Source organism: Glycine max, chromosome 17 (assembly GCF_000004515.6).
Source record: "Glycine max cultivar Williams 82 chromosome 17, Glycine_max_v4.0, whole genome shotgun sequence".
Classification (NCBI taxonomy): Eukaryota; Viridiplantae; Streptophyta; class Magnoliopsida; order Fabales; family Fabaceae; genus Glycine; species Glycine max.
The window spans coordinates 14627575-14653068 of NC_038253.2; the positions used below are offsets into that span (position 1 = coordinate 14627575).

At 37.1% G+C, this 25494-nt stretch overlaps 2 protein-coding genes across 2 annotated transcripts; both read left to right on the forward strand.

Annotated features, from left to right (window-relative positions):
- Positions 1 to 17102: 17102 nt before the first annotated feature.
- On the forward strand, positions 17103 to 20005 carry LOC100776647 (subtilisin-like protease SBT1.7). The gene has a single exon (XM_003549974.3). It carries the CDS (start codon positions 17393 to 17395, stop codon positions 19673 to 19675), a length of 2283 nt encoding a protein of 760 aa, XP_003550022.1. The 5' UTR covers positions 17103 to 17392; the 3' UTR covers positions 19676 to 20005.
- A 3312-nt stretch (positions 20006 to 23317) lies between these two features.
- LOC102666363 (uncharacterized) lies at positions 23318 to 24636 on the forward strand. Its single transcript, XM_006601414.1, has 3 exons — positions 23318 to 23536; positions 23651 to 23894; positions 23990 to 24636. The coding sequence occupies exons 1-3, from the start codon at positions 23318 to 23320 to the stop codon at positions 24634 to 24636; spliced, it is 1110 nt and encodes a 369-aa protein (XP_006601477.1).
- The last annotated feature ends 858 nt before the right edge of the window (positions 24637 to 25494 follow it).

The following is a 25494-nucleotide window of genomic DNA, read 5'->3' on the forward strand; positions in this document are numbered from 1 at the left end:
AAGAAAACTTAAAAATGAGAAGGGGTCAAGTCAGACATATTTGTCTGGGTCCTAAGAGATTATGTTTATTAAATCGAGCACCCGACCATCAAAAAACTCATTCAAAGCATCATTTTCTAAGGAATTTATCACACACACAAAAACATATCATAAAGTAAATCAAAACACAAGCAATCATTTTCAACACAAACATCGATTTATCACTAACTAGGTAGCAACAAACAACATCAGTTAGTGGAAAACAGCTAACAAACACCCCTAAGAAAATTCTAGCATTGGATATGATCCCAATCTCCAAAGGGGTCACACCTAAAATGCTTGAAATCAACAAACCCCCAACTTGAATTCGCAGAATATCTATAAAAAAATTTAACTTTTCAATCAAATTCAAAGAGAACCCCCAAATGACGTTTCGATCCACACAAAATCTGTGGCAATCAAGCGTGCGCTAAACAGTCAATTATCGCAATCGGTTAAAAAAAGAAAGGCCTAAATAAAAAAATTAAAAAAATTGCTGCGAAATTTGGAAACCCTAGATTTGAAAAGTGAGGACATATATAATGGAAGAAAAAGAATAGATCTAGCAGATGAGAAACGAAAGAAAGAGAGAAGCTTGGAGGCTTACATTGCACAGTGGTGGAGTTGTGCAGTACGGTTGTTGTTTGGGTTTTGAAGAGCTTTGTATTTCGTATCAAATAATAATACTCCCCTTCCCTGCTTGCTTGGATTCAATTAGGGTTGCATCCGATTTGCCAGTTTTGGTGAAGGAGCTTCAATGGAAGAAGGAGCAAGCAGAAACCGAAAATCAGTAGGGTTCATGCAAGCAGAAAGCGAAAATCAATAGGGTTCAAACACAAAGGTCTAGGATTCAAAGCAGAAAACGAAGGAGCAAGCACAAAGGTCTAGGGTTCAAAGCAGCGCAATCTCGAAAGCTAGCAGAAACGTGCACACCCGTGAGGCAATTTCCCTTATTTGTTTTTACAACTACGACGGTTTTTTTCTAAAAACCGGCTTAAATTTTATAAAACATAACATTCTAAGGCGGTTTTCAATAACCGCCTTAGAAAGTGCGTCGTAAAATGAAATTTGTTACACAATAATTACAAAAATGCCACCGCACCACTTTCTAAAGCGGTTCCTCAAATAACCGTCGTAAATCGCGTGTCTTAAAAAGCCATTTTTCTAGTAGTGTCTTCAAATTTTTCTAGCTAAAACATGAAAATAAACCAGTATCAAACAGTAACAAAACACCTAATTACCTTCCAATTAAGGCATCCCCAAAATAGTCTTCTTGGGTTCTTTGCATTGTGTGAACTTACCAACATTTTTATATCTCTACAAAGGCATTTCTTTCAACTCTCAACAATGGAGGTCGGCGAAGATGCTAAAGAAGGCACACCCCTCAACCTTGACAATTTCGCACAAGAACCTCTTTGACCTGACATTTTTCGATGACCACTTCTCCTTCTCCAACGAGTTTGAGCAGCCTCCAACTTCTCATCTGATTAGGGCTCCACCAACAAAAGCTTTTCTCCCTTTTGAAACGTACACAAAACACTTCACCACTTAATAATATTTAATCAAAGAAATTAAATAAAAATATTTTTTCAATAATTTCTAAACTTATCAAACTATGATAATATGATCTAAATTTTTTTATACAAGCCATCAATTTTGACACATGGCATCCTTCACCATCTCAAACGTCAAGTTACCACTTAATGTAGCTCCTAAATGCATGGTGGGATGAAAAAGAAAACAGAACAATACTTTGAGGACCAATAAAAAATTAGTTTTTAGTCATGAAGAAGGTTTGAGAATGTGTAGGGATTTGGTAGAGGAGAGGTGGGTTCAAACACTACTAGAAAATAGATTTTTAAAATAGGGTTTTTTTACTTTCAACATCGATTTTTAACTGATGTTGAAATCACCAACATTAACGAACTTAATGTTAATATCGATTTTTTGAAAACTGATATTAACATACAATACATAACACTACTAGAAAAATTGATGTCGTATAATACGTAATAAACCCAAAAAAATGTAAGATATGCAAAAAAAGAAACATCATTTTTTCAAAAAACAGATGTGGTGCATAAATCAACATTGGTTTTCCTATAAACCGATGTTGTGAGTGCACCACAACATCAGTTTTTTAAAAAATCGATGTTATTTTTTGTATTATTTTTTTAATATTAGCCAAACTTGCAAATTTAAAAATAGACCAATCTAGACAGTTTCACAGTACAAATTTTCATATTACTATTGAATAATTACTATCAATTAGAAGAACTATAATGTCAATACATAAAATCATCTATTATAATGAATCTAATTAAACATAACTATATACAATTGTAAAATTCCTTAAACACCTAGTGTTTCATTTTTAACTTTGACATAAAATCTTGTCCACGGAATGCGAATTGCCTCTAATCTCTCTGATTCCAATGGTCTTGAATCAATAAAATAATGCATGATATAATAAAACATAACTTAATCAGTATAAATAATAACAAGTATAACAAATAAAATTAGTTTTGAAGTAAACAATTATCATTTTTCAATTATCCTTGAAACCTCCTAGGACTATCGTTGACATCCAATGCATCACATAATACCCGCACTCCGTGTTTCCTCTTTGCGTATTACACTAAATTCAATAAAATATTTAAAGTTAACCAAAAATTAGTGTACACAACAATAAAATGTAATTTTTAATATATCAACCATTATTTAAATGACTTACTTTAACTACAATCCATTTAGCAGTAGTCTTTGATTTACTTCCTTGAATATCGTTGAATCCTTTCAAAGCACGGGTTAAGAGAAACATGCATGCATATGTACAATTTTAAAATATTGATGTCAAATGTTTTATGATAAAGTAAATGTCTTACAAAATACAACTGACCTGTCAATACAACGATTAATCCAAAATGTTTGAAAGAATCATTGTATTGAATCTCAAACGGAAAACTAAGGTTCACTCAGAATGAGCATTAATTGTATATAAAGCAATAGTCATTAATCACATAAAAGAAATTAAAAAGTAGTTGTAAGAAAAAAATAGCCTAAAAAAGTATGGATGATATTTGTAACTGTGATGATAGTCACTAACAATCTCCAACAATCAATGTACGATGTCGAGTGTAAAATGAAATCTGCCTACAAATGACATTTAATATTGAACATTAATATCTATACCTTATCTAGTCAAATGACATAAGATTTACAAAAATTAATTAATTAATTCCTAGTCATATATATATATATATATATATATATATATATATATATATATATATATATATATATATATATATATATATACCTTATCTAGTCAAATGACATAAGATTTACAAAATTTAATTAATTAATTCCTAGTCTTTTGAATACATGTAACAAATTCTAAAAGCATGAATATTAAATGCATTAACCAAATTGGATATGGATTAATGAAGAATAACCCTACTTGAAAACTACAATTTCTAGTATAGTAATGTTAATTTAGTGCATGAAAATAAAAACATCTCAAATTACAAAGGTAGTAGAGAACCAATTGCATCACAATTTACAATGTTAACTCCTGTAACACATTCCAGTTTAATTTGAAACTTCAAGAAGGAAATTAGTATTTGTGCTTCACTGTTCCTAAATTGTAAATTGAAAGTGTATCATCACAGAAATAAAGGATTGAAATAGTAGAAAGTCTTATAACAACAACAAACACATTACATTTAACACACTAGCTTATGACATAAATTGGTTAAATTTTAAAGTTCATGGAAGCAATAAAATATGGTGCTTCATGTTTTTGTTGTGCAAACAGAAAAAAGTAGCCTCACAAAAACACAGGAATTGATTCAAGAGAAATGCTTTCCATAAGAGATTATAAAATGCAGCAAATAAAGAAGACAAAATAAAAACCAACACAGATAGCTACATTTATGTAAAATTATTTAACAGGAGCAAGCATCTCAAGTTTCAATCAATGTTGCTTTAGGAAGTTGGAAAGCATTATAAACTTCCCAACTATTATCTAACCACACTAAGAAACTCATTGTTGGTCTCTATCACTGAGAGATAGACCAAATACGGCTAGTTGGGTAACATACATTTTGTCAAGATCGATCTCTCTTATGGGCAAACGTATACTTAGAACTGCTCCAATATCATGCTCAACTGATTGGACTGGACTAATGCCACAACTGATAACCCATTAATGAATGGGAGAGATCCCACATCGCAAAGAGTCTATGGGCCAAAGATAATGCTTATAGATCCTTCCTATGAATCTACTAAGGCTTCATTCAGCCACCAGAAAAAGGCGGGAATGGTTGGAGGACACGCTTAAGTTGTAGAGCTCATTGGACTCTTGAGTCTTAGAGTTCACATAGAACTTTAGGAGTCTCCGCTGAGTGTGTTCTCTAGTGTGAACAGTCCTAAACAAAATTATCGACTGTGTAATATAAAATAGTCACAGTTGAATCCAGATCACTCACTAAAAGCATAAAACACGTCTCGGCCATGTAAATTACGACAATTACCAAAATAAATTTGAGAATGTGGAGCAAATTTTCCAAACACGCAAAAATTCTCATAGAAACAGATGCGTGTGGAATCACAAATAGATAGAAGCACATTATTCACAACGACAAGCACATAGCAGTTCACAAAAAAATCACTAGTTCACCTAAAATCACATTCGAAGAATTACAAAAACAATTAAACAAAAAGCACTAGAAAAATAGAAATCCATGAAGCAACAACAAAAGAGATTTTATTGGGTCCAAGGTAGCAACAACTTTCTCAGCCTAAGTACGTACAAGCAACAAAACCTATCTTTGCATGAAAACCCTCCTAATCTTAGCATTGTCACAAAACCAAACCTTCCCAATCTCAAACCTTCCCAATTGCAGCGGGCTTGAGGAGATCAATCCCACCAAATACGTTCACCGATGTCGACTTCACAAGATTCGATCTTGAGCAAGAAGACCCAATGGTAATTATGATTGTCATTATCAATTGGGACGTCAGGAAAGTCCTGATAGACGAAGGCAGCTCGTGTGACATACTCTTTTGGTCCACTTTTCAAAGGTTAAATGTCTTGCATAAGCTCATAAAACCTCATCCCAAACCCTTGATCGGTTTTGCAAGGGGGAAGTCCACACCCATGGTGCAGTAGAGTAGGTGACCACCTTTGAAAGAGGAGAGTTATCGAGAATGTTACTCATCTAGTACGTCCTCATTGATGTCGACACCTCCTATAACTTTTTGATCGGCAAAATGATGTTGAACGCCCTAGGCATAATCATCTTGACACCTTATCTCGCAATGAAGTTCCCTAACCAAAGTGGTGACATAGTTACTGTCAATGCAGACAAGTTGAAGCCCGGAAATGTTATGCCAAAAGCCTACTCGTCAAGCCCTACACACATGCCTCCGCGAAGCATGTCGATGCAGCAGATGTCAATCATGTGGAAAACGCTATACCAAGCTGGGTCGATCTCGAACGAAAGAGAGATAAGGAAGACAAAAGGCCAACACCAACTGAGGAGTTGCATTATTTCCAACTCAGAAAGGAGCCACACCAATGCACTAAGATAGGGGAATGACTTAATGAGCACCTTCAGAAACGAATCAAGGACGTGCTGACACAGAATGTTGATCTCTTCGCATGAAGCGTCATTGACATGCCAGGCATAGATCCTAATTTCATATGCCACAAACTCTCCATTTTTCCTGAAGCCAAACCTATGGCACAACAACGACAAAAGCTCGGCAAGGAGCATCGATGAGCTGTAAAGAAAGAAACTAAGAAGTTAATCAAAGTTGGTTTCATCTGAGAAGTCGCGTACTCGACATGATTGTGCAACGTCGTGATGGTCAACCAATCCAACATGAAATGAAGGATGTGTATTGACTACATCGACCATAACAAGGCTTGCCCAAAAGATGCGTACCCGCTTCCCAGCATCGATCAACTTGTCGATGACACCCACATATACTAAATTCTGAGTTTCCTCGACGCATTCTCAGGCTATAATTAGATCAAGATGTACCTACCAGATGAAAGCAAGACGACATTCATCACTAAAGATGCCAACTTCTGTTACAAAGTCATGCCCTTCGGTCTGAAGAATGTCGACGCCACATACCAGACATTAATGGACAAAGTCTTCAAAGACCTACTTGGGAGGTCTACGTCGATGATATGGTCGTAAATGTGGATCATGTATTGTTTTGATGATGTCGAAAAGAAATCACTTGATTGTCATCATCAAAAAGGGGGAGAATGTGAATGTATGTATACATGATTTTGATGATGCCAAAGATAAGCGCTTCTCAAGTTTGATCTAAGTCAAGAATTCAGAAATTCAGAAAATAACTCCCAAGAGTCACAACTCTTCAGAAAATAACTCCTGAGAGTCACATTTGCTCAAGAGATTTTTGAATGGTCATCAAAGGCCTATAAATAGGTGACTTGGGACACAAAATGTATGAGAGAGATATTCCAAGAGAACTTCATTGTCAAATGCTCTCTCAAAAGAAACTTTTGGGCAAACACTTGCAAATCCATCAAGAGTTTCTCCATGGACTTCAATTGTAATATCCTTCTCTTTAAGAGAGAATTCTTCTTTCTTTCTTCTCATTCAAAGAGATTGATTAAGGGACTGAGGATCTCTTAAGTTGTAAGGATTCCTGAACACAAGAGATGGGTTGTCCCTGTGTAGTTCAGACTTTGTAAACAGATTTTTACAAAGGTAGTGGAAAATCTCAAGTGGGTTGCTTGAGTACTAGACGTAGGCACGGACTTTGCCGAACCAGTATAAAACTGTGTTTGCATTCTCTCTTCCCTTATCTCATTTATTTTGTTGCAATCAATTTTGTCTTGCATGTTTAAAGAACATTATTAAATTGATTGCTACTTCTTCTGCATTCTGAGTCTATCCCTCTTAAGTTATTGAGGTTGCTGGTCCAATAGTAAAGTCATCTGACCTCAACAATCATTCGAAAGACTTGGTGGAGATATTCGCCAAACTCTAAAAGCACAACATGCGGTTGAGCCCAGAAAAATGCGTCTTTGGGGTCGAAAGGGGTAAGTTCCTTGGTTTCATGATCACCTGTATGGGGATCGAGGGCAACCCAAACAAATGTGAAGACCTCATTGCCATGTGCAGCCCACAAAGCTTGAAGGAAATACATAAGTTGACCAATAGATTGGCAGATCTGTCTCGATTTCTAAAGAGAATGGCCGAGAAGGCGAAATCGTTTTTTCAGCTACTGAAGCAGCCAACCAACTTCCATTGGGACCAATAGTGCAAAGCAATGTTTTCTGAGTTCAAGATTTTCCTCACCACTCTACCCATCTTTACTCGACTCACGTCTAGAGCTGAGTTGTTACTATATCTATCCATTTCGAACTCCGTAATAAGCTTGACCCTCCTAGAGGAGGAAGGATGTAAACAAAGAATAACTTGGAAATATAACTCGAAGCTCAAGAAATGTAGCTTTAAGCCCAATAACTTGGTTTGGAGGCTCCAAGGAGATGCCGGGAAGGATAGCTCAGAAGGAAAGCTCTCACCAAACTGAGAAGGCCCATTCCGCATCACCGAGTCCATGCAAAACGATGCGTATAGGCTTGAAGATGTCACAGGAAAGGTCATCCCTAGGACCTGAAATACGACTCATTTAAGACCATATTACAGTTAAAATCGGGTAGTGTACTCTTTTTCCTACTTCATATTTTCTCCCACTTGTAAAAAAATAAGGGTTTTTGCTAAAGAGATTTTAACGAGTCACACCCGAGTACTCATGTAAAAGAGGAGTGCTTCATGAATCACATTATCAATACAATTCTTTTAGTCGCCAAACTTTGTTCATCCTTTTGTTATCCACATTTATTTGCTAATTCACTTAGTAAATTTCCAAGTAAAGGAGTTCAAGTTTGAACCTCGGTTTTTTCAAGCAACTCTAAGGAGGTCGGGTCCAAACCTCGACATTTTCAAGGAACTCTAAGGAGGTTAGGTCTAAGCCACGATTTTTTCAAGTAACTCTCAGGAGGCCGAATCTGAACCTCGGCTTTTTCAAGCAGTTCCCAGAAGGTCGAGTTTGAACCTGGCTTTTTCAAGCAACTCTCAGGAGATCAAATCTGAAGCTTGACCTTCCAAAGCAAAGGAGGTCGAATTCAAACCTCGACATTTGTTGGAAAATAACTTAGCTTTTCCTTTTTAAGAGTTTCATACAACAACTCAGCTTCAATGTGCAAATTACAATTCTTTTCATTAAATTTTTTTTAAAGTTTCATACAAGCAACTCAACATTCGATACACAAAACATTCTCTTTCATTTTAAACTTAGACTCTTACAAAAAAATTTTACATCAAAACTAGCAATTCTTACAGCAAACTTCTACAAATGAACTTAGAAACTACAAAATAGGATCACTTAGATTTTACTTCCTTCTCTGCCTCACCTTCAGACTTAGAGCAGAGTTATGACTCCCTGATAGTCTCACCATCCACGATGTCGCCATTCACGTTATGTTGTGCAGAGTTGATGCTCGGGACCAACACCTTAACTTGGCGTTGCGCCTTCTTAACACCCTCTCGATGGTTTAGCACAATCAACCTCTTAGCCACATCTAACTCGACCATCAGAGCATTCTCGCTCTTTTATTTCTCCAGCAAATCCTCCTCCAACTTTTCAACAACCTTTTTCATTTTTGTCAACTCCTACTCCACAGTCTTCTTCTTCGAAGACAACTCATCCATTTTCCTCCCCACATCTTTTACTTGCTTCTCAAGGTTGGAGACTCGACCGTTCAACATTTTGTTCTCTTTGGCTTTATTGGATAGACACCCAATATGCTTATCTAATTCCTCTTGCAACTTTTTTGCCACCTCTTTACTTTTGGCCAATTCTAGGTCAAGTTCCTTGGCCTTCCCAAACTCAACCTTAATCGACTTCAACTACGCGACCATTGCTTTGGTCTTCTCATCAGCCTACACTGTCTCCTTCAAGTGGTGAACAACAGTAAGAAATTGACCAAGAAAGATCTCAGTTGCATCCAAACTCTCCACCGAGCCCACATAGTCCATCATGTTGTGATCGGTTTGACTAAAAAAAGCAAAAGATTAGACAAATTATGCCTTGGTGAGGTCAGCATTCCAAAGCAAAACAATGTTCGGAGCCACAAAAACAAGGTCCAAGCGAAGAAGTTTACCTTCATCGTAACGCAGGACCACCTTATTCTTTCGAGGTGCCCCCATACTCGGATTGCCCTCAAAATCAATAGAAGTCAACTTTTGAGCGACCTCTGTCATCTTTTTCTTCTCGGTTGCAGTCGGCTTCTAAGCAACCTCTACTTCTTTCTCCTTCTCAACCTCTTTTCCCCCTACTCCCTCTTTTAACATCGCCACAAGCCCTTCAGACACTTTGCTCACTTTCGCCACCTCAGGCCCATCCAAGTTAACAATCTCTACCTTGGCATTGCTGACCTCATTTTGCCCATCCACAGACTTAACCAATTTCTTCTCAGGCTTAGATGCGTTCTTCACTCATTTCCTGTTCTTCATTTTCTCGACTTATGTTCAGTCATCAGTGACCAAACTCTTCAGGTTCTTGTAATTGTAGCCCTTCATAACTTCTGTAAAGGACTCAATAAACAAGTCAGTACTTCCCCAAATTTATAAAAAAAGAGATTATAGCATAACAGTACTCATTTCTGAGAATGCGATCAAGAAAACACGAGTTTGGAATAACCATAATAAATTTACACGACATCTCGCGTGGCCATTCCCTTATAATCTCAATGTCCTTCACCTCTTGCGCCAACAACAGTTGGTGAGGACAAGATTTGAATTTAAAAGGAAAACGTTGCCAATAAAAAGGAAACTTAGGAGTTTCCCCATCCTTCTTAAAAAACAACTCTCTTGACTCCCCATAGGCAAGATTAAGATGAACTCGGAAAAAGCCTGACTTGAACTTTTTCCAAGATTGGGTATACAACTGTAACAATTTTCCAAACTTGAATGAATTCAACGAAGCCCAGCCCGCCTTAACACCTATCTTCAACTAGTAGAAGTACATGAATTTATTAACAATGGGCTCGATTTTTAAACTCTTACAAAAAATTTGAAAGGCACTCAAAAAGGCCTAACTATTAGGATAAAGCTGCACAAGGGTAGCATTCATCAAACTCAACATCTCACATTCAAAATCCGAAAAGGGAAATTGAATGTTCAACTCTTTAAATACATCATCATACATATACACGAAGTCAGCCTCACCCTTTGATGCCCCATAGACGCATGCTCCTCAGTACTACGGGGCTCGACAATCAACAACTCGACCTCGTCCAAGGTCATCATGTCAACCTTCTTTTTCAACTCCTCTATAGACTTATGGGTTCAAAACCGAGTAAGGTACGAGTTAACATTCACGGAAACCCACTCGTACCCAGAGGATGGCAATGGGGGGCACTTGCTCCCCCTACTCTTCTTGGTCCCTTTATCCCCCTCGATGGCGTTGTCATCCCTTTTTCGGCTCTATCCCATCTTTTCCATCTCCTCGCAGACCTCTACCCCCTCACCAACACTCACCAAGAAATCCTTTGTTCTCTCCGAATCAAAAATAGATGAAGGGGACAACACAAAAAACTCTTCCTCACTCCCAGACTCCCCTATGCCCCTAACCTCTTTGGCCAATAGGGACCTACCCCAAACGGGAGACCCATCCTCTGTAGCAGAGGAAGACATGGTGCAAGAAACAAAGAACAAGGAAGAACAAGGGACTGAAGGAAATAAGGAGCATGACCAAGGAGCATACCTAATAGGAAGCATAAGAAAAGCAAGCGCAAAGGGAAGCAAAATGAACACTTCAACCGCATGAAGGCAAGAGCGAAGAAATGAGCAAACAATGCCGGTGAAAGGACAGCAAGGGGCGAGAGAGCAAGAAAATAGGGGTGACCTTCTATCTTCATTCAAGCTCTTTTTTATAAGGGTTTCCCAACCTTTCGTAAAACCCTTGGCCTTCACTAGCACACCCCTTGGCCTTCACTTTCTGTTTTCATAAAACCCTCCAACAACCCTGTTTCAAAAAATCACTTTATGAGTCATAACCTCTGATGAGGCGACATGAAAAATGAAGCGTTAAAACCCCACGAAAAATGGTGTGACGTTACCCTGACCCCGTCATGCCTCTCAAAGTGACAAGACACCCAATGACCATCACGAGGCCAACCACACAGATTGAGACATGTGTCAGCCGATACTTGGGAAACTCTTGATGTCTGAAAAGGTAGAGACACACGTGACATTTGTGTTCATTCGTTGTGCAACTCAGTTTCAACCCCCATGGCTAGTTCACCCGTCTGAGGTAACTCAACGAAACTACTCGTGTGAACTCAGAAGGCTTATGTGTCGTATGGCCCGTGACCTCGGCACATTCTCAACCCACGCCAGAGTTTGAGGATCACATATTAAACTCTATCATTCATAATGAATTCAGAGCTTAGGGGACTTATGTACCGTACGACCCGTGAAACTCGACACGTACTCGAGTCGTGGGGTCCTACATACTCGGCTCATGGCAATCCCCAACTACTGCCCACGAACTCGACCACAATGCATAAAGGAGCAGTTTATCAACATGGCTCCAAACATTGCATAACTCTCTCAACACTAGACCTGTATATATAAACCCAAAGGGAAGATCCCTAGGTATGTTTTACTCATTTCAAATATAGGCAGTTAAATACTTCAAAGTACCATTGACTTGTTTGTTGGAGTCCATTTTGAAAGTACCTTCCCATCACATCAACATCGGAGATCAAAGATTCCACTAAAAAGAAGAGGACCAAACAATTCGGTTGGACATCATCGAAACTCAGTAGGAACAATACAAAAATTTTTCCCAAATCAACCCGCTTTTTGTCCCTTTCTGAGTAGATATATTATATATGCAATGCTTACTAAATAACTTTGGTTCCTTAATGCACTCTGATGGTACATCTTATAAAAGTATAACTCCTTAATGCAAAAAGGAAATTAAAAACCTTCCAATGAAGTTTCTCTCAAAACGCTGATTAATATAATTAGGTCCATATATATAAATATTATCTCTAATTGTAATTTCATTTTTTAAAAAAAATCTCTAATTGTAATTTACGTAGAAGTTGGTCCCCGAGCTATATAAGAAAAGGCCGGTGCATCAGTGCATGTATAATAAATACCCAGACAGAGAAGAGTATGAATCAAAATATCAAACTATATATATCGTTCACTAAAATTTGAAAATATAGAATATATGCTGAAAGTTAATGATAAAAAAAGAAAGAATATATCCTGGATCAAGTGGTATGGATCAATGCAATTATAACTAAGACGAAAAACTACACTGTTTATATACTTCATTTTTAAAAATAAAAAAAAAAAACTGAGGATTATGAACCTCAATTATTTAAGAAAGATGGTTTTATAAAAATTTCGATCTGTTGCCTGGTGGTATCTTACACTAGTATCTCAGATTATACAAAGCTGGTGATGAATTATGTTCTTTGGCCCTGTGATTGCGATACATAACACGTGAATGGATTTTTTTAAATTTTTTGGGTATTTTTATCTCATCAATGCCCTTTTTTCTAGGAAAAGGAAAAATCGTCAAAATGAAAATGAGTTGGTGAAGGAGATCAATTCCATCATAATTAGACAATACGTAACATGACACAACAAGTATTTCTAAATTCTAAGTAATACACTGATACTTGTTGTTAGCGTGTAAGTCTGTGTAACTACGATGGCATTGAGAAAGCGCGTCATCAAAGCTGTGAAAACATTTGGTGCGACCCACACTGACTTGCAGCCGAAACGTTTCATTATCCCTACGAGCAAAGAGAGGCTATTGGCAGCTTTTTCAGCGCATTTGATGCTTAATATATAATCTGTTTTTATCTCTATTTTTGTTTAGAAAATGTTACATGCATCAATCTATTATTTAATGGTGTCACAGGAAAGAAAAAGTTGAAAGTATGATTCATATTAGGGTGAAATTAACAAGAATTGATTTTAATTATAGTTAATTTTAAGAACATAAAAATATTTTTTGTATAAAAAAATTTATTACTATTTATTATTATTTTTCTACCTTTTCTCTTCTTATTACATAGTGTCAGTTATTATTTTATATCTACAATTTTTTTTTTTATATTTTCTTTCTTTCTCTCTAGACGTTAATTAATTAAATTACATTTACTTTCTATTGATTTCCCCCCTAAGTTTATTTGGCAATTCCCTTCCATATGATTAATACACATGTTAAGGAAGGCTATCCACGTTGTTGAACAGTGCATCGGAGTATCAGATTCCACATTTCTTGTGTGTATTACGACATCCTACTAGCAAAAAGTAATAGAAAGTTTTATCAGGAATTAAAACATGGATATATATGAAGTAGCCAAAGGAATTTGGTCTAGTGGAAGAGTGATAGGTTCATAAGACTTGAGAGTAGTGTATACAAGATACTTTATAAAGAGATTTTTTATTCGATTTCTACAAAAGTTATACCTATAGATATGGATTTATCCATGTCGCTCTAAATGAATTGAAAAAAAATACTATAAATATATAGTTAGCTTTCATATAAAAATAAATATATGTAGTTGATTACTTGATTCAGTTTATTTAAATAAATGTATATATATCTTACTAATTTTTGAGAGATTTTTACAAAAAGTATTATTTTTTCAAAATCAACACATTCTAATTTTTAAGCATGTGCTAAATTATAATTTCCACTATTCAAACTTAAAATGTTTTTTTTACGAATTTAATAAATATTATTATAGATAAGAAAGAACAATGACTCGCATGCATATAACTTTAGAAGTTGAGACTAATTAAGAAAGTGAAAGTAGGAATATTTTATTGAAAAATAAAAAATAAATAACTTTTGTACTTTCAATGTAATAAAATGACTTTTTCTCAATGATATTTTTTAATTTTTTGGGGACTGACGCTTACAAAATCATACTGTAATTTAAAATTTATACCACTAACTATTTTTTTTTTTTTGGCAAAATCATAAAATTCACCCCATTTTATTTTTAGTTTCGGGTTTGATCCTCCAGTTTTTAAATTTACAAATTTGATTCCCAATTTTGTAAAATCGTGTAATGTTGATTCTTCGGATCACAATGGGACGTTGGCGGTTAGCAAGTAACGTTGATTATCATGTGTCATATTTTTATTGACTGACACGTGTCATGTTCTGATTGAATATCAATTCCATGAAAGATGAAATGTATTGTTGTTTTCATTGATCAATCAGAACATGACACTTGACAGTCATCATCCAATAAAATTGTGACACATGACAGTTAACATTCATTTGTAACCGTCAACGTTATATCCTGAGGGACTAACATGGTACGATTTTATAAAAAATAGTGAGACCAAATTCGTGAATTAAAAAATTGGGAAACCAGATCTAAAATTGAAGATAAAGTGAAAGACCAATTTTAGAATTTTACCTTTTTTTTAAACCGGGGAATCTTTCGGCTTGCGGCCAACACGAGAAAGATAACAATAAGTATAATTCTTAAATTTCTATACGTTTATATCGATTTTAGCATAAAATTTTGTACATCTAAAATTGTAAATGACTTCACTTTGTACTATTTTTTTTTCATACAGCTTCAATTTGTAATTTAAAATAAGCATATACAGTTTTTAGGTGAAAGGTATATTTAAAACATGTTGATTATATTTTTTGTTATCACTGTGACATTATTTTAAAAGCAAAAAAAAAAAAAAAAAGTAAACTTGAATTGATTGAGAATATATGTATGATGTATTTCACAAGTAATTTGAATAAAGGTAAAATATGTGTTTAGGACAATTTCTTTTAGAGACAATCAACATGTTTGGTTATAGATCTTGGACGCAATTTTTCACTGTTGAGGTTAACAATTGTATCTTTGACATCAAAGACTCATTTAACATGATTTGTTATATGAATTAGGCTAAAATATAACTTTTATTCACATATTTTTTAAATATATAATTTTAATATTTTTATTTTTTAATTGAGATATTTTGTTTTTTATTTTAGGTAAATTCGTAATTTTAATTCTTATGATCAATTTAAAAAATTTATCTATGTATTTTGTAAATGTTGATTGACAGGTATGTATTTATTATTTACATGATAAATAATTTAAAAAATATATATTTAATTGCTAATAAGGTTAATTTATTAATTTTTTTTTTGAAAAAATACATAGTCAAGTCTTGAATTGAAAAAAGGGACTAAAATTATATATTTTTAAAAAATTGGAGAACAAAATGTTTCAATTAAAAAATATAGGATTAAAATTGCAGGTTTTAAAAAAATGAAAAACAAAATGTCTCAATTAAAAAAATAAAAGAACTTAAAATCATGAATTATAAAAAGTAAGAGGACAAAAATTATATTTTATTTTATTTCAAAATGTGTATAAAGCAGTTAAAAAAGCTAGATAAAATAATGCAATTAAAATCATTAGGTGGACAAGGGAAATAATAATTACTAGTAGAAGCTTAAATCCATTTTTTTATAATGCTTTTAGCTTTTAAAATTTTAAATATTATAAATTTTGTTTTTAATTTTTAATTGTTTTTGACAAGTCATCCTATCCCCTTGCCAACCCATGCATAAACACATCCCTAATTATGTGAAAATTAATTTATATTTTCAAATTTTTGGTGAATTAAAAAAAGTAATACTACTCACTACATTATAAGAGATGCTATTAATTACTTAATAAATATTAACAGGTTGTTCCACTGTCAATACTGATTCGAGGAACAACACTTTGCTGTCAATAAATAAGATTTTGATTTGATCTGTACGAATAAGAAAAGAAAAAGTGAATCATTTTGCTAAAGTGGAATTTGTCCAAGACCAAAGTAAATTCACGTCACAAAAGCTATAGGAGTGGAAACAAAAAAGGCTCGATAGCAAAAATCTCAACAGCACTTATCTAAAATTATTATTAAAATATTTATTAAAAACAAACAAAATTAGATTTAAGAAACAAGTCGTTCTCGATTGTCCATTCCCGTAAAAATTCCCCAGCATAGAAGCAAGCCCGTGATTGAAATTTCTTCGTATTGGTAATCCGTGAACGGGTTGCTTAACATAGAAGGAAATGGAAATTACGAAAACAAAAAAAAGAAACTTGGTTGGTTCATGGCTGGCTGGTATACATATAGAGACGATAAGGTCCAAACCTTGGTAAAATTTTAAAAAATATCTCGCATGGAATAAAGCTGAAGTGGAGATTGTCTAATTGTATAAATAAATAAATGTCCACTAAAAATAAAATACCCGTGAATCGAAACGCATAGTTTACAATATTTTGAGCTTCACCTTATCTTCACTGTCAAGCACAGACACAGTATGCATGTATATTCCATATTACTGTCCATCGTATTATAAAATATCGGCAAAAAGACGCAGTTAGGAATTGAAGGTTAGTAGGTCAAGAATTGGTGTATGAAGTTATGTTTGGAGAGCGTGATAGTGTGATCGATGGTCTGCACGGAACTGCCAAAAGGCAAAGTATAATGAGGCTTTAATCTGAAAAAAAAAGGAAATAGAGAAAAAGGTTAAAGGAAGAGAAAAAGGTTAATTTAACCTCAAATTCGAATATCTGATATCTTAATCATCTTTTATGTAATATTATATCACTCTCATAATTTCTTTTATTTTTTATTTTAATAATAAATCTCATTTTAATATCTTAAATATTTTTTTTTGTATACAAGAAATAAATACAAATTAATTTTATGAAAAAATCAATTATTTTGAAATAAATACTAAATCTTTAAGTAAAAATTCAATATCCTACTCCAATTTTAACAAGATTAAATATTAAAATTAAGATTTTTTTTATAAGATTTCTTATTAAAGATATTCTTAATGTTTAATAGACTATCATAATTTTATCTTTAATAAAAAAGCAACTCAATAGTTAGTTTAAGAGGAGAGGCGGTTACAAAATACTCCTAATTTATACTCTAAGATAGAAGAAATAATGATAAAATAAAGTAGCAGCGTAGCACACTCGATGGGTTGAAAGAAAACGGTCGTAAACGTAAACGCACATGCGAAGGAAATGAAAAATGTTTCTATCCTGACTCTTACACTCCCACTACTACCCCCACTCTCTTTTATTTTTGTCTCAATGCAATTATTTTTTAGAAGCAGACAACCACCCACCGCTTCGTTACTCTATTTCACACCCTTTGTATAAGCTGACATTAAAAGCATCACTTGTTAAAGCCAGCATCATATAATTTCATTTCCCATTCTACTCACTCACACACACACACACTCTCTTTCCATGGGTCCGTTTCGTAAACCCTTCCTTGCATTTCTCTCGGTTGTTCTATTTCTGGGTCTCTATGAGGCAGCAGCAGAACAGACTCAGACTCACAAGAGTACTTACATTGTACACGTGGCGAAATCGGAGATGCCCGAGAGCTTCGAGCACCACGCTGTGTGGTATGAGTCGTCACTGAAGACCGTGTCTGACTCGGCGGAGATGATTTACACCTACGACAACGCCATCCACGGCTACGCGACGAGATTAACCGCTGAGGAAGCGCGTTTGCTCCAGCGCCAAACGGGGATTCTGGCTGTTTTGCCGGAGACGAGGTACGAGCTTTTCACGACGCGAACGCCTTTGTTTCTCGGACTTGACAAGAGCGCCGACTTGTTCCCCGAGTCGAGTTCGGGAAGTGACGTCATCGTCGGAGTCCTCGACACCGGCGTCTGGCCGGAGAGCAAGAGCTTCGACGACACCGGACTCGGACCCGTTCCGAGCACGTGGAAAGGCGCGTGCGAGACGGGAACGAATTTCACCGCGTCGAACTGCAACAGAAAGTTGATCGGAGCAAGATTCTTTGCTAAAGGTGTAGAAGCCATGCTTGGTCCAATTAACGAAACCGAGGAGTCCAGATCCGCGCGCGACGACGACGGCCACGGCACCCACACGTCCAGCACCGCCGCTGGATCAGTTGTTTCCGGCGCGAGCCTCCTCGGTTACGCCTCCGGAACAGCGCGTGGGATGGCCACGCGCGCTAGAGTTGCTGCATACAAGGTATGCTGGAAAGGAGGGTGTTTCAGCTCTGACATTCTTGCCGCAATTGAAAGGGCAATATTGGACAACGTGAATGTTCTTTCTTTATCTCTCGGTGGTGGCATTTCTGATTATTACAGAGACAGTGTCGCTATTGGAGCTTTTTCAGCGATGGAGAAAGGGATTTTGGTTTCATGCTCCGCTGGGAACTCGGGTCCGGGTCCCTACAGTCTCTCCAATGTGGCTCCATGGATCACTACCGTAGGCGCTGGTACACTGGATCGTGACTTCCCCGCATACGTGGCGCTCGGAAATGGACTCAACTTCTCCGGCGTTTCGCTTTACCGCGGTAACGCTTTGCCGGATTCTTCTTTGCCTTTGGTTTATGCAGGGAATGTGAGTAATGGTGCTATGAATGGGAACTTGTGTATCACGGGAACGTTGTCTCCTGAGAAAGTTGCTGGGAAGATCGTGTTGTGTGACCGTGGGTTGACCGCTAGGGTTCAGAAAGGCTCGGTGGTGAAATCCGCCGGAGCGTTGGGGATGGTGCTGTCCAACACCGCCGCTAACGGCGAGGAGCTAGTGGCGGATGCTCATTTATTACCGGCCACCGCAGTTGGGCAGAAAGCCGGTGACGCTATTAAGAAGTATTTGGTTTCCGATGCGAAACCGACGGTGAAGATTTTTTTTGAGGGAACCAAGGTGGGGATTCAGCCATCGCCGGTGGTTGCTGCGTTTAGCTCAAGAGGTCCCAACTCGATCACGCCACAGATCCTGAAGCCAGATCTCATCGCGCCAGGTGTCAACATCCTAGCGGGGTGGTCTAAAGCCGTGGGGCCCACCGGGTTGCCCGTTGATAACAGGCGCGTGGATTTCAACATCATCTCTGGCACCTCCATGTCGTGCCCTCACGTGAGCGGCTTAGCCGCGCTGATCAAATCGGCTCACCCTGATTGGAGCCCAGCCGCGGTGAGATCGGCTCTGATGACAACGGCTTACACAGTTTACAAAACTGGTGAGAAGTTGCAAGACAGCGCAACGGGAAAACCATCCACGCCGTTCGATCACGGTTCGGGACACGTGGACCCAGTCGCTGCCCTCAATCCAGGACTGGTCTACGATCTAACGGTGGATGATTACTTAGGTTTTCTCTGCGCGTTAAACTACTCAGCTGCGGAAATCAGCACTTTAGCCAAGAGAAAATTCCAGTGCGACGCGGGCAAGCAGTACAGTGTGACCGACCTCAACTACCCTTCGTTTGCGGTGTTGTTTGAATCATCAGGGAGCGTGGTTAAGCACACGAGGACTCTCACTAACGTGGGGCCCGCGGGAACTTACAAAGCTTCCGTGACGTCAGACACTGCGTCCGTTAAAATCTCGGTAGAACCGCAAGTGTTGAGTTTCAAGGAGAACGAGAAGAAAACGTTCACCGTCACGTTTTCGTCATCGGGTTCGCCACAGCATACAGAAAACGCTTTTGGAAGGGTAGAATGGTCCGATGGGAAGCACCTGGTTGGATCCCCAATTTCGGTTAATTGGGGTTGAAACTTGAAAAAGGTTGATGCAAATTGCAAGGTTCATCACTCACTCGAAGAGGGGTGTGTCTTGATTGGCTAGTGATTATAGTATTTAATATGTTACTATTATTACTACTATTAATAAATTTAACTTTTGTTGCAAACAAAAATGTTGGGTTTATTTATTTATCCAGCTGGAAATTGATGATAGCTGGGGCCTTATGCTTGGTTGGTGTTGGTCTGTTTGTTCCCTGGGAGAAATGTTGCAAAGGGGAAAGAAATTTTAAATGGTTGGGCTCATGTGTTTCTTCTTCCCAGTGTACAGCGTTCTAATCATTGATGAATATTATTTTTCTTAGACCGACCATCTTGACATTAAAGTTCTGTTCAACTATTTTGATTGGATTACCTACTTTAAAGTGAATTCAAACTTTCCATTTTAATTTAATGTTTGCTTGCTTCGCAGCTAGTAGTTGTAACCGTTCTTGTACGCAATAGATCTATATACATTAATAGTATTTTCAAAGTAGCTGATGCTTGTTTCATTAACGAACTTTATTATATCTCAATAAACGGTTGCAATTGCGTTGTGTCGACTAAAAAAAAAGTGACGTTGATGGTTTTGGCGAATTGAAGAGTGAAGACAGTGCTGCAAGTACTGAAATCGAATGTAGAAATATATATTTTATGCTTGTAAAACAAGTTTAGGAAATGAATCAAATTTATCGTGTATTGGGCCAAGGCCTTCTTTGATGAACTACTGTGAAATATATTGGGCCAAGGCCTTCTTCGGCCACCCAAACCTATGCTTAGATGTTTTTTTAACCCTTCGTTGATGTTTTTATTTTTTTAACCTATTGTATGATAAATGATAACTGCAAAATTTAAGTTAATTTGATAGTCAATTTTGGTTAATAATGATTACAATTTCTTCATTTTACTATTGTTTTTAATGAAGTAACGAAAAAATTAATATCTTTGTAATTTTTTATTAGTAGAAGTTAAAAGATGAAAATTTCAAGTGTTTTACAGGAAAATTAATGTAAAATCTGGAAGAAAAAATCTTAAAGAAAAGTTGGAAGAATTGGACAGTTCGTTCAACGCGCAATCCAATCTTAGCGCGCACTCTCGCTTAGCGGGCAATTTCAGACTTAGCATGCAATTTCGCTCAGCATACAATTCATGCTTAGCGCCAAAAAGGCCCATGAGGAATCTCGAAGGCAAGCTTAGCGCGAAAACCTACGCTAAGCGCGAAGTCAGCATGAAAAGTAAGTTACCTTAGGCCTATAAAAGGAGTAAGAAGCAGAAGGAAAAGACACACCGAGTCTCAGAGCTCTATAGGAAAGAAATCTAAAGCCCGAGTCTATTCCTTAGGGAAAATCCTCCTTCTTATCCATTCCCTCTTTCTTTCTTCTAGTCATCCAACACCTTCTTCCATTCACATTAGCCCCTGAAGTGTAAAACCTTTCATGACTATGAGAGGCTAAACCCTTATTGTTAGGAGTCTGACATGCCAAACTCCTATAATGTAATTCTGTTTTTATTATTCTTCTATGTGTTTTTTCTGTATATTATGACCTGACCATTCATATAATATTTAGAGGGTAATGCATTGAAAAATGGTTATTTTCTAAAAATTGAGGAAGGGTATCTAAATAAATTCATTGCTAGAAATAAATTGATATTTGTTTTGCCTAATTTTTGCATCTCTTATCTTAATACGGTTTGTTATTTTTTATCTCTGCAAAGAAATTTGGAGGAAAATGACAAATAAATTAGGCTCTTCGTGCGGGAAACCAAAGATAGAGTATCTTAATAGATGTGGGTGAAAACATGTATTTCATTAGATAGAGAAAATCATTAACATTACATTACAAGTAGTTTTAGCATGTTAGGTCCCAACATTATCACATTCTGAATTTATCTTGTTACATTTCAATTATTGTTTATTTTCTTGTAATCTTTTTCTTCTTTGCCTTACTCCAAATTTCACACTTACAATACCCTATTTCTTTTACTTCTTCTAATTGCTTAATAATTGAGTTTGCATCACTTAAGTATAACCAAAACTCATGTGGATTCGACACTTGGACTTTTGAGTCTTTTACTACTTAAAATGAATTGAAACACTTGTCAATAAGTTAACAAGTTTTTGGCACCATTGTTGGGGACTTTGTCCTTTGTACTTGATTTTTTGCATACTCCACTTTTAAAGCAATCAATTTTTATCTTTTAACTTTTTATTTTTATTTTTAATTTAAATCTTCAAATATATATATATATATATATAAATTTTTCTTTATTTACTCTTATATTTATTTGTTTTTTTTTTAAAAAATAAATTTAATTTGTTTTAATTTTTATTCTGTGATAACTTGCATGATAGTTGTTTCTTTTGTGTATGCGAGGAAATAATCTTGTTCCTTTGGATCTAGAAATTGAACCAACCTACAGAAGGAACAACGTTGCAAGAAAAAGGAGAAAGTAACAAGAGGTGCAGAGTAATCAAGGAGAGAGAGGACCTTCATCATTCAAATTATCATCTCCCTCTCATGTGACCAGTCCACATCCTTTCTCTAAAGAACGCATCAAGGAAGAAGACCGTCCATTGAGGATGATGCTAGATGACTACTCTAGCTTTGCTACACCTCAATACTTCACTAGCATAGCCAGACCGAACGTTCAAGTGGCCAACATCATATATCCACACTCCCTTATCCAGTTGATCCAAGGGAATCTATTACATGGCTTGTTGAGTGAAGATCTGTACGCACACCTTGCCACATACATCGAGATCTGCAAGACAGTGAATATAGCAGGAGTGCTAGAAGACGCCATCTGCTTCAACCTATTCTCTTTCTCCTTGGCTAGTGAAGTAAAAAGATGGCTTCACTCGTTCAAGGGGAATAGCCTGCAGACATGGGAAGAGGTGGTGGAAAAGTTCATGAAGAAATACTTTTCAGAGGGAAAGGTGAAAATCTCATCATTCCACCAACTCCCTGATGAATCGCTGAGTAAAGCACTTGATCGCTTCCATGGGTTACTCTGGAAGACTCAGACGCATGGGGTTAGCGAGTTAGTCCAGCTCAACATCTTCATTGATGGCTTGCGGCCACATTCCAAGCAGCTCCTTGATGCCTCCGCTGGTGGGAAGATTAAACTAAAGACTCCAGAAGAAGCCATGGAGCTGATAGAGAATATGGCAGTCAGTGATCATGCCATCCTTTGTGATCGAGCCTACACACCCACAAAGAAGAGTCTTCTTGAGCTCACTTCTCAAGATACTATGTTGGCTCAAAACAAGCTCATGACTAAGACCTTAGAGACCCTTACAACAACTCTGAGTAATCTTCCTCAATAGTTGCATGCAGTGCAACCTCCTCCATATTCAGTCATGCACATTGAGGGATGCAACATCTATGGTGGTGCTCGTGAGTCAGGCTCATGCATGGTCCAAGACGATGCATCTAACAAAGTCAACTACATGGACAATTAGAATCATCAAGGATTCCATCAAGAAGAATCACTAGGATTCCATCAGGGAGGAAATTTCTCTCAGGGCCAAGGTTGGAGATCCCATCTAGGGAATAACGTCAACCAAGGAGGTTTATTCCATCGGCCTCCCAACCCAGAGTCCAACCTATATGAGAAAACCACCAAGCTGGAAGAAATGTCGGCGCAGTTCATGCAAGCCACCTTGTCACACAAAAAGAGCACTGAGTTAGCAATCAAGAATTTGGAGATGCTGATAGGCCAATTAGCTAAGCAAATGGCTGAAAGACCCATTGGAACCTTTGTGGCCAATATTGAGAAGAATCCCAAGGAGGAGTGCAAGGTAATTTTCACTAGAAGGAAAAGTGCTGAGAAGGAAAAGAGAATTGAGGAGGATGTGAGTGATGAGGAAAGAGAAAAGAAAAAGAGAGAAGAGGGAGAAAAAGAAAAAAAATAAGAGTAAGGAGAGTGGTGATGAGGTCTCAACCACTAAGACCAAGACCAAGAACAGTTAGCTCGGGAGGCTAGAAAGGAGATACCCTCATTCCTAGTGAAGAATGTTCCATATCCCTTGGTGCCATCCAAGAATGACAAGGAACGATACTTTGCTCGTTTTCTTGACATCTTCAATAAGCTAGAGATCACCATTTCCTTTAGAGAGGCTTTACAACAGATGCCTTTATATACCAAATTTCTGAAGGATTTCCTCACAAAGAAAGGGAAATATATCAACAATGAGAGCATAGTGATAGAGGGCAATTGCAATGTAGTGATCTAGAGGAAGCTACCACGCAAGTTCAAAGATCCAGGAAACGTAACCATCTCATGCTCCATTGGGGATGTGTTGTAGGGAAGACTCTCATTGACTTAGGAGCAAGCATCAACTTGATGCCCTTGTCCATGTGCCAAAGAATCAGAAATCTGAAGATAGCTCTTACGAGGATGACACTCCAGCTAGTAGATCGTTCCATCACAAAACCGTTTGGGTTAGTTGAAGACGTCCTAGTCAAAGTCCACCAACTCACTTTTCCGGTGGACTTTGTAATCATGGACATTGAAGAAGATGCTAAGATCCCCTTGATTATGGGTCGGCCATTCATGCTGACTGCAAAATGTGTTGTGGAATTGGGGAATGACAACTTGGAGATGAGTGTGGAGGAACAGAAATCCACCTTCAACTTGTTTGAGGCGATTAAGCATCCTAGTAATAACAAGATTTGTTTTAAGGTGGAGGAAATTGAGCAAAAGGCTAATCTTGTTGGGTGGCACCTAAATTCTGTGTTTCTAGAAGAAGATGAATCCAAGCCAATTGTGAATCCTGTAGACTCTTCTAGTGTCTTTCTGGCTCCAAAACAGGCCAGGACCCTAGCCACTCTAGACATTCCACCAGCGGTCCCTCCTCCAGACGTCTCTTCTCCACCTACCGACCAAACTTTTCTGCCTTTTTCTCAACCGAAGCAGATCCTCCCTATGCTGCATAGCCTCCACCACAACTAGTACCTACTGATGTAGAGCTTCCACCATCTCTCCCTCCAACAACCGGTGATGACACCAGAGGCATTCCTAGCCCAGGTTGCTTGGCCAGGAGTCCAACTTCTTTCTGTTAGGGGGGGTGGGGGGTGACACCTTTGGTGTTGTTAATGATGATGCCACAAATGTCAAAGTTGATGATGACTATGTTGCAGACATCAGTGATGCCCATAGAGCTTGGGATCCAACGCCCGCACAGGATTGAGGCCCATTTTGACTAGGATTTTCTTTTCTTTTCTTTATTTTTCATTTTTCTTTAGTTTTCTTTAATTTAATTTCAACCATTAATTCCAGTAGTTTAATTTCAGTCATTGAATAAAAATTGCATGATATATACATAGGAAATCAGTAATTGGTTGTGACTTGTTTTGGATGAATTGATGCATGAGATGTACTGATGAAATGATTGCAAAAATTCTGATTCTTGTGAGCAGGCATCATTGTGAGTGGTGAAGTATGAATCGAAAGCACAAAAGTAAATAGGTTAGCACATCTGAACGAAAATCATGGTATGGTAAGCCAAGCACTTCATAAATATCCAATGAGATGTGTGACCTTATAATTGTGAGAGAACGATTGTCCTTAATTTCCTGATTTTGCATGATTCTGAGATTGTTTGAATACATACATAAGGTGGAAATAATTAAGGCCTTGTTTGATTTTCTTAGCCATTGAGCCAAATAGCCAACCTGTTACTAAAATGAATCCCTTGCACCCCGTTGAGCCTAGTCTAATAAATTGTTTTTGAAACTTGAGCCGAATGAAATTAATGACCACCTTATCTTAAGTTGTAGGAGAGCACGAGCCAAGACAAATTTACCCTTA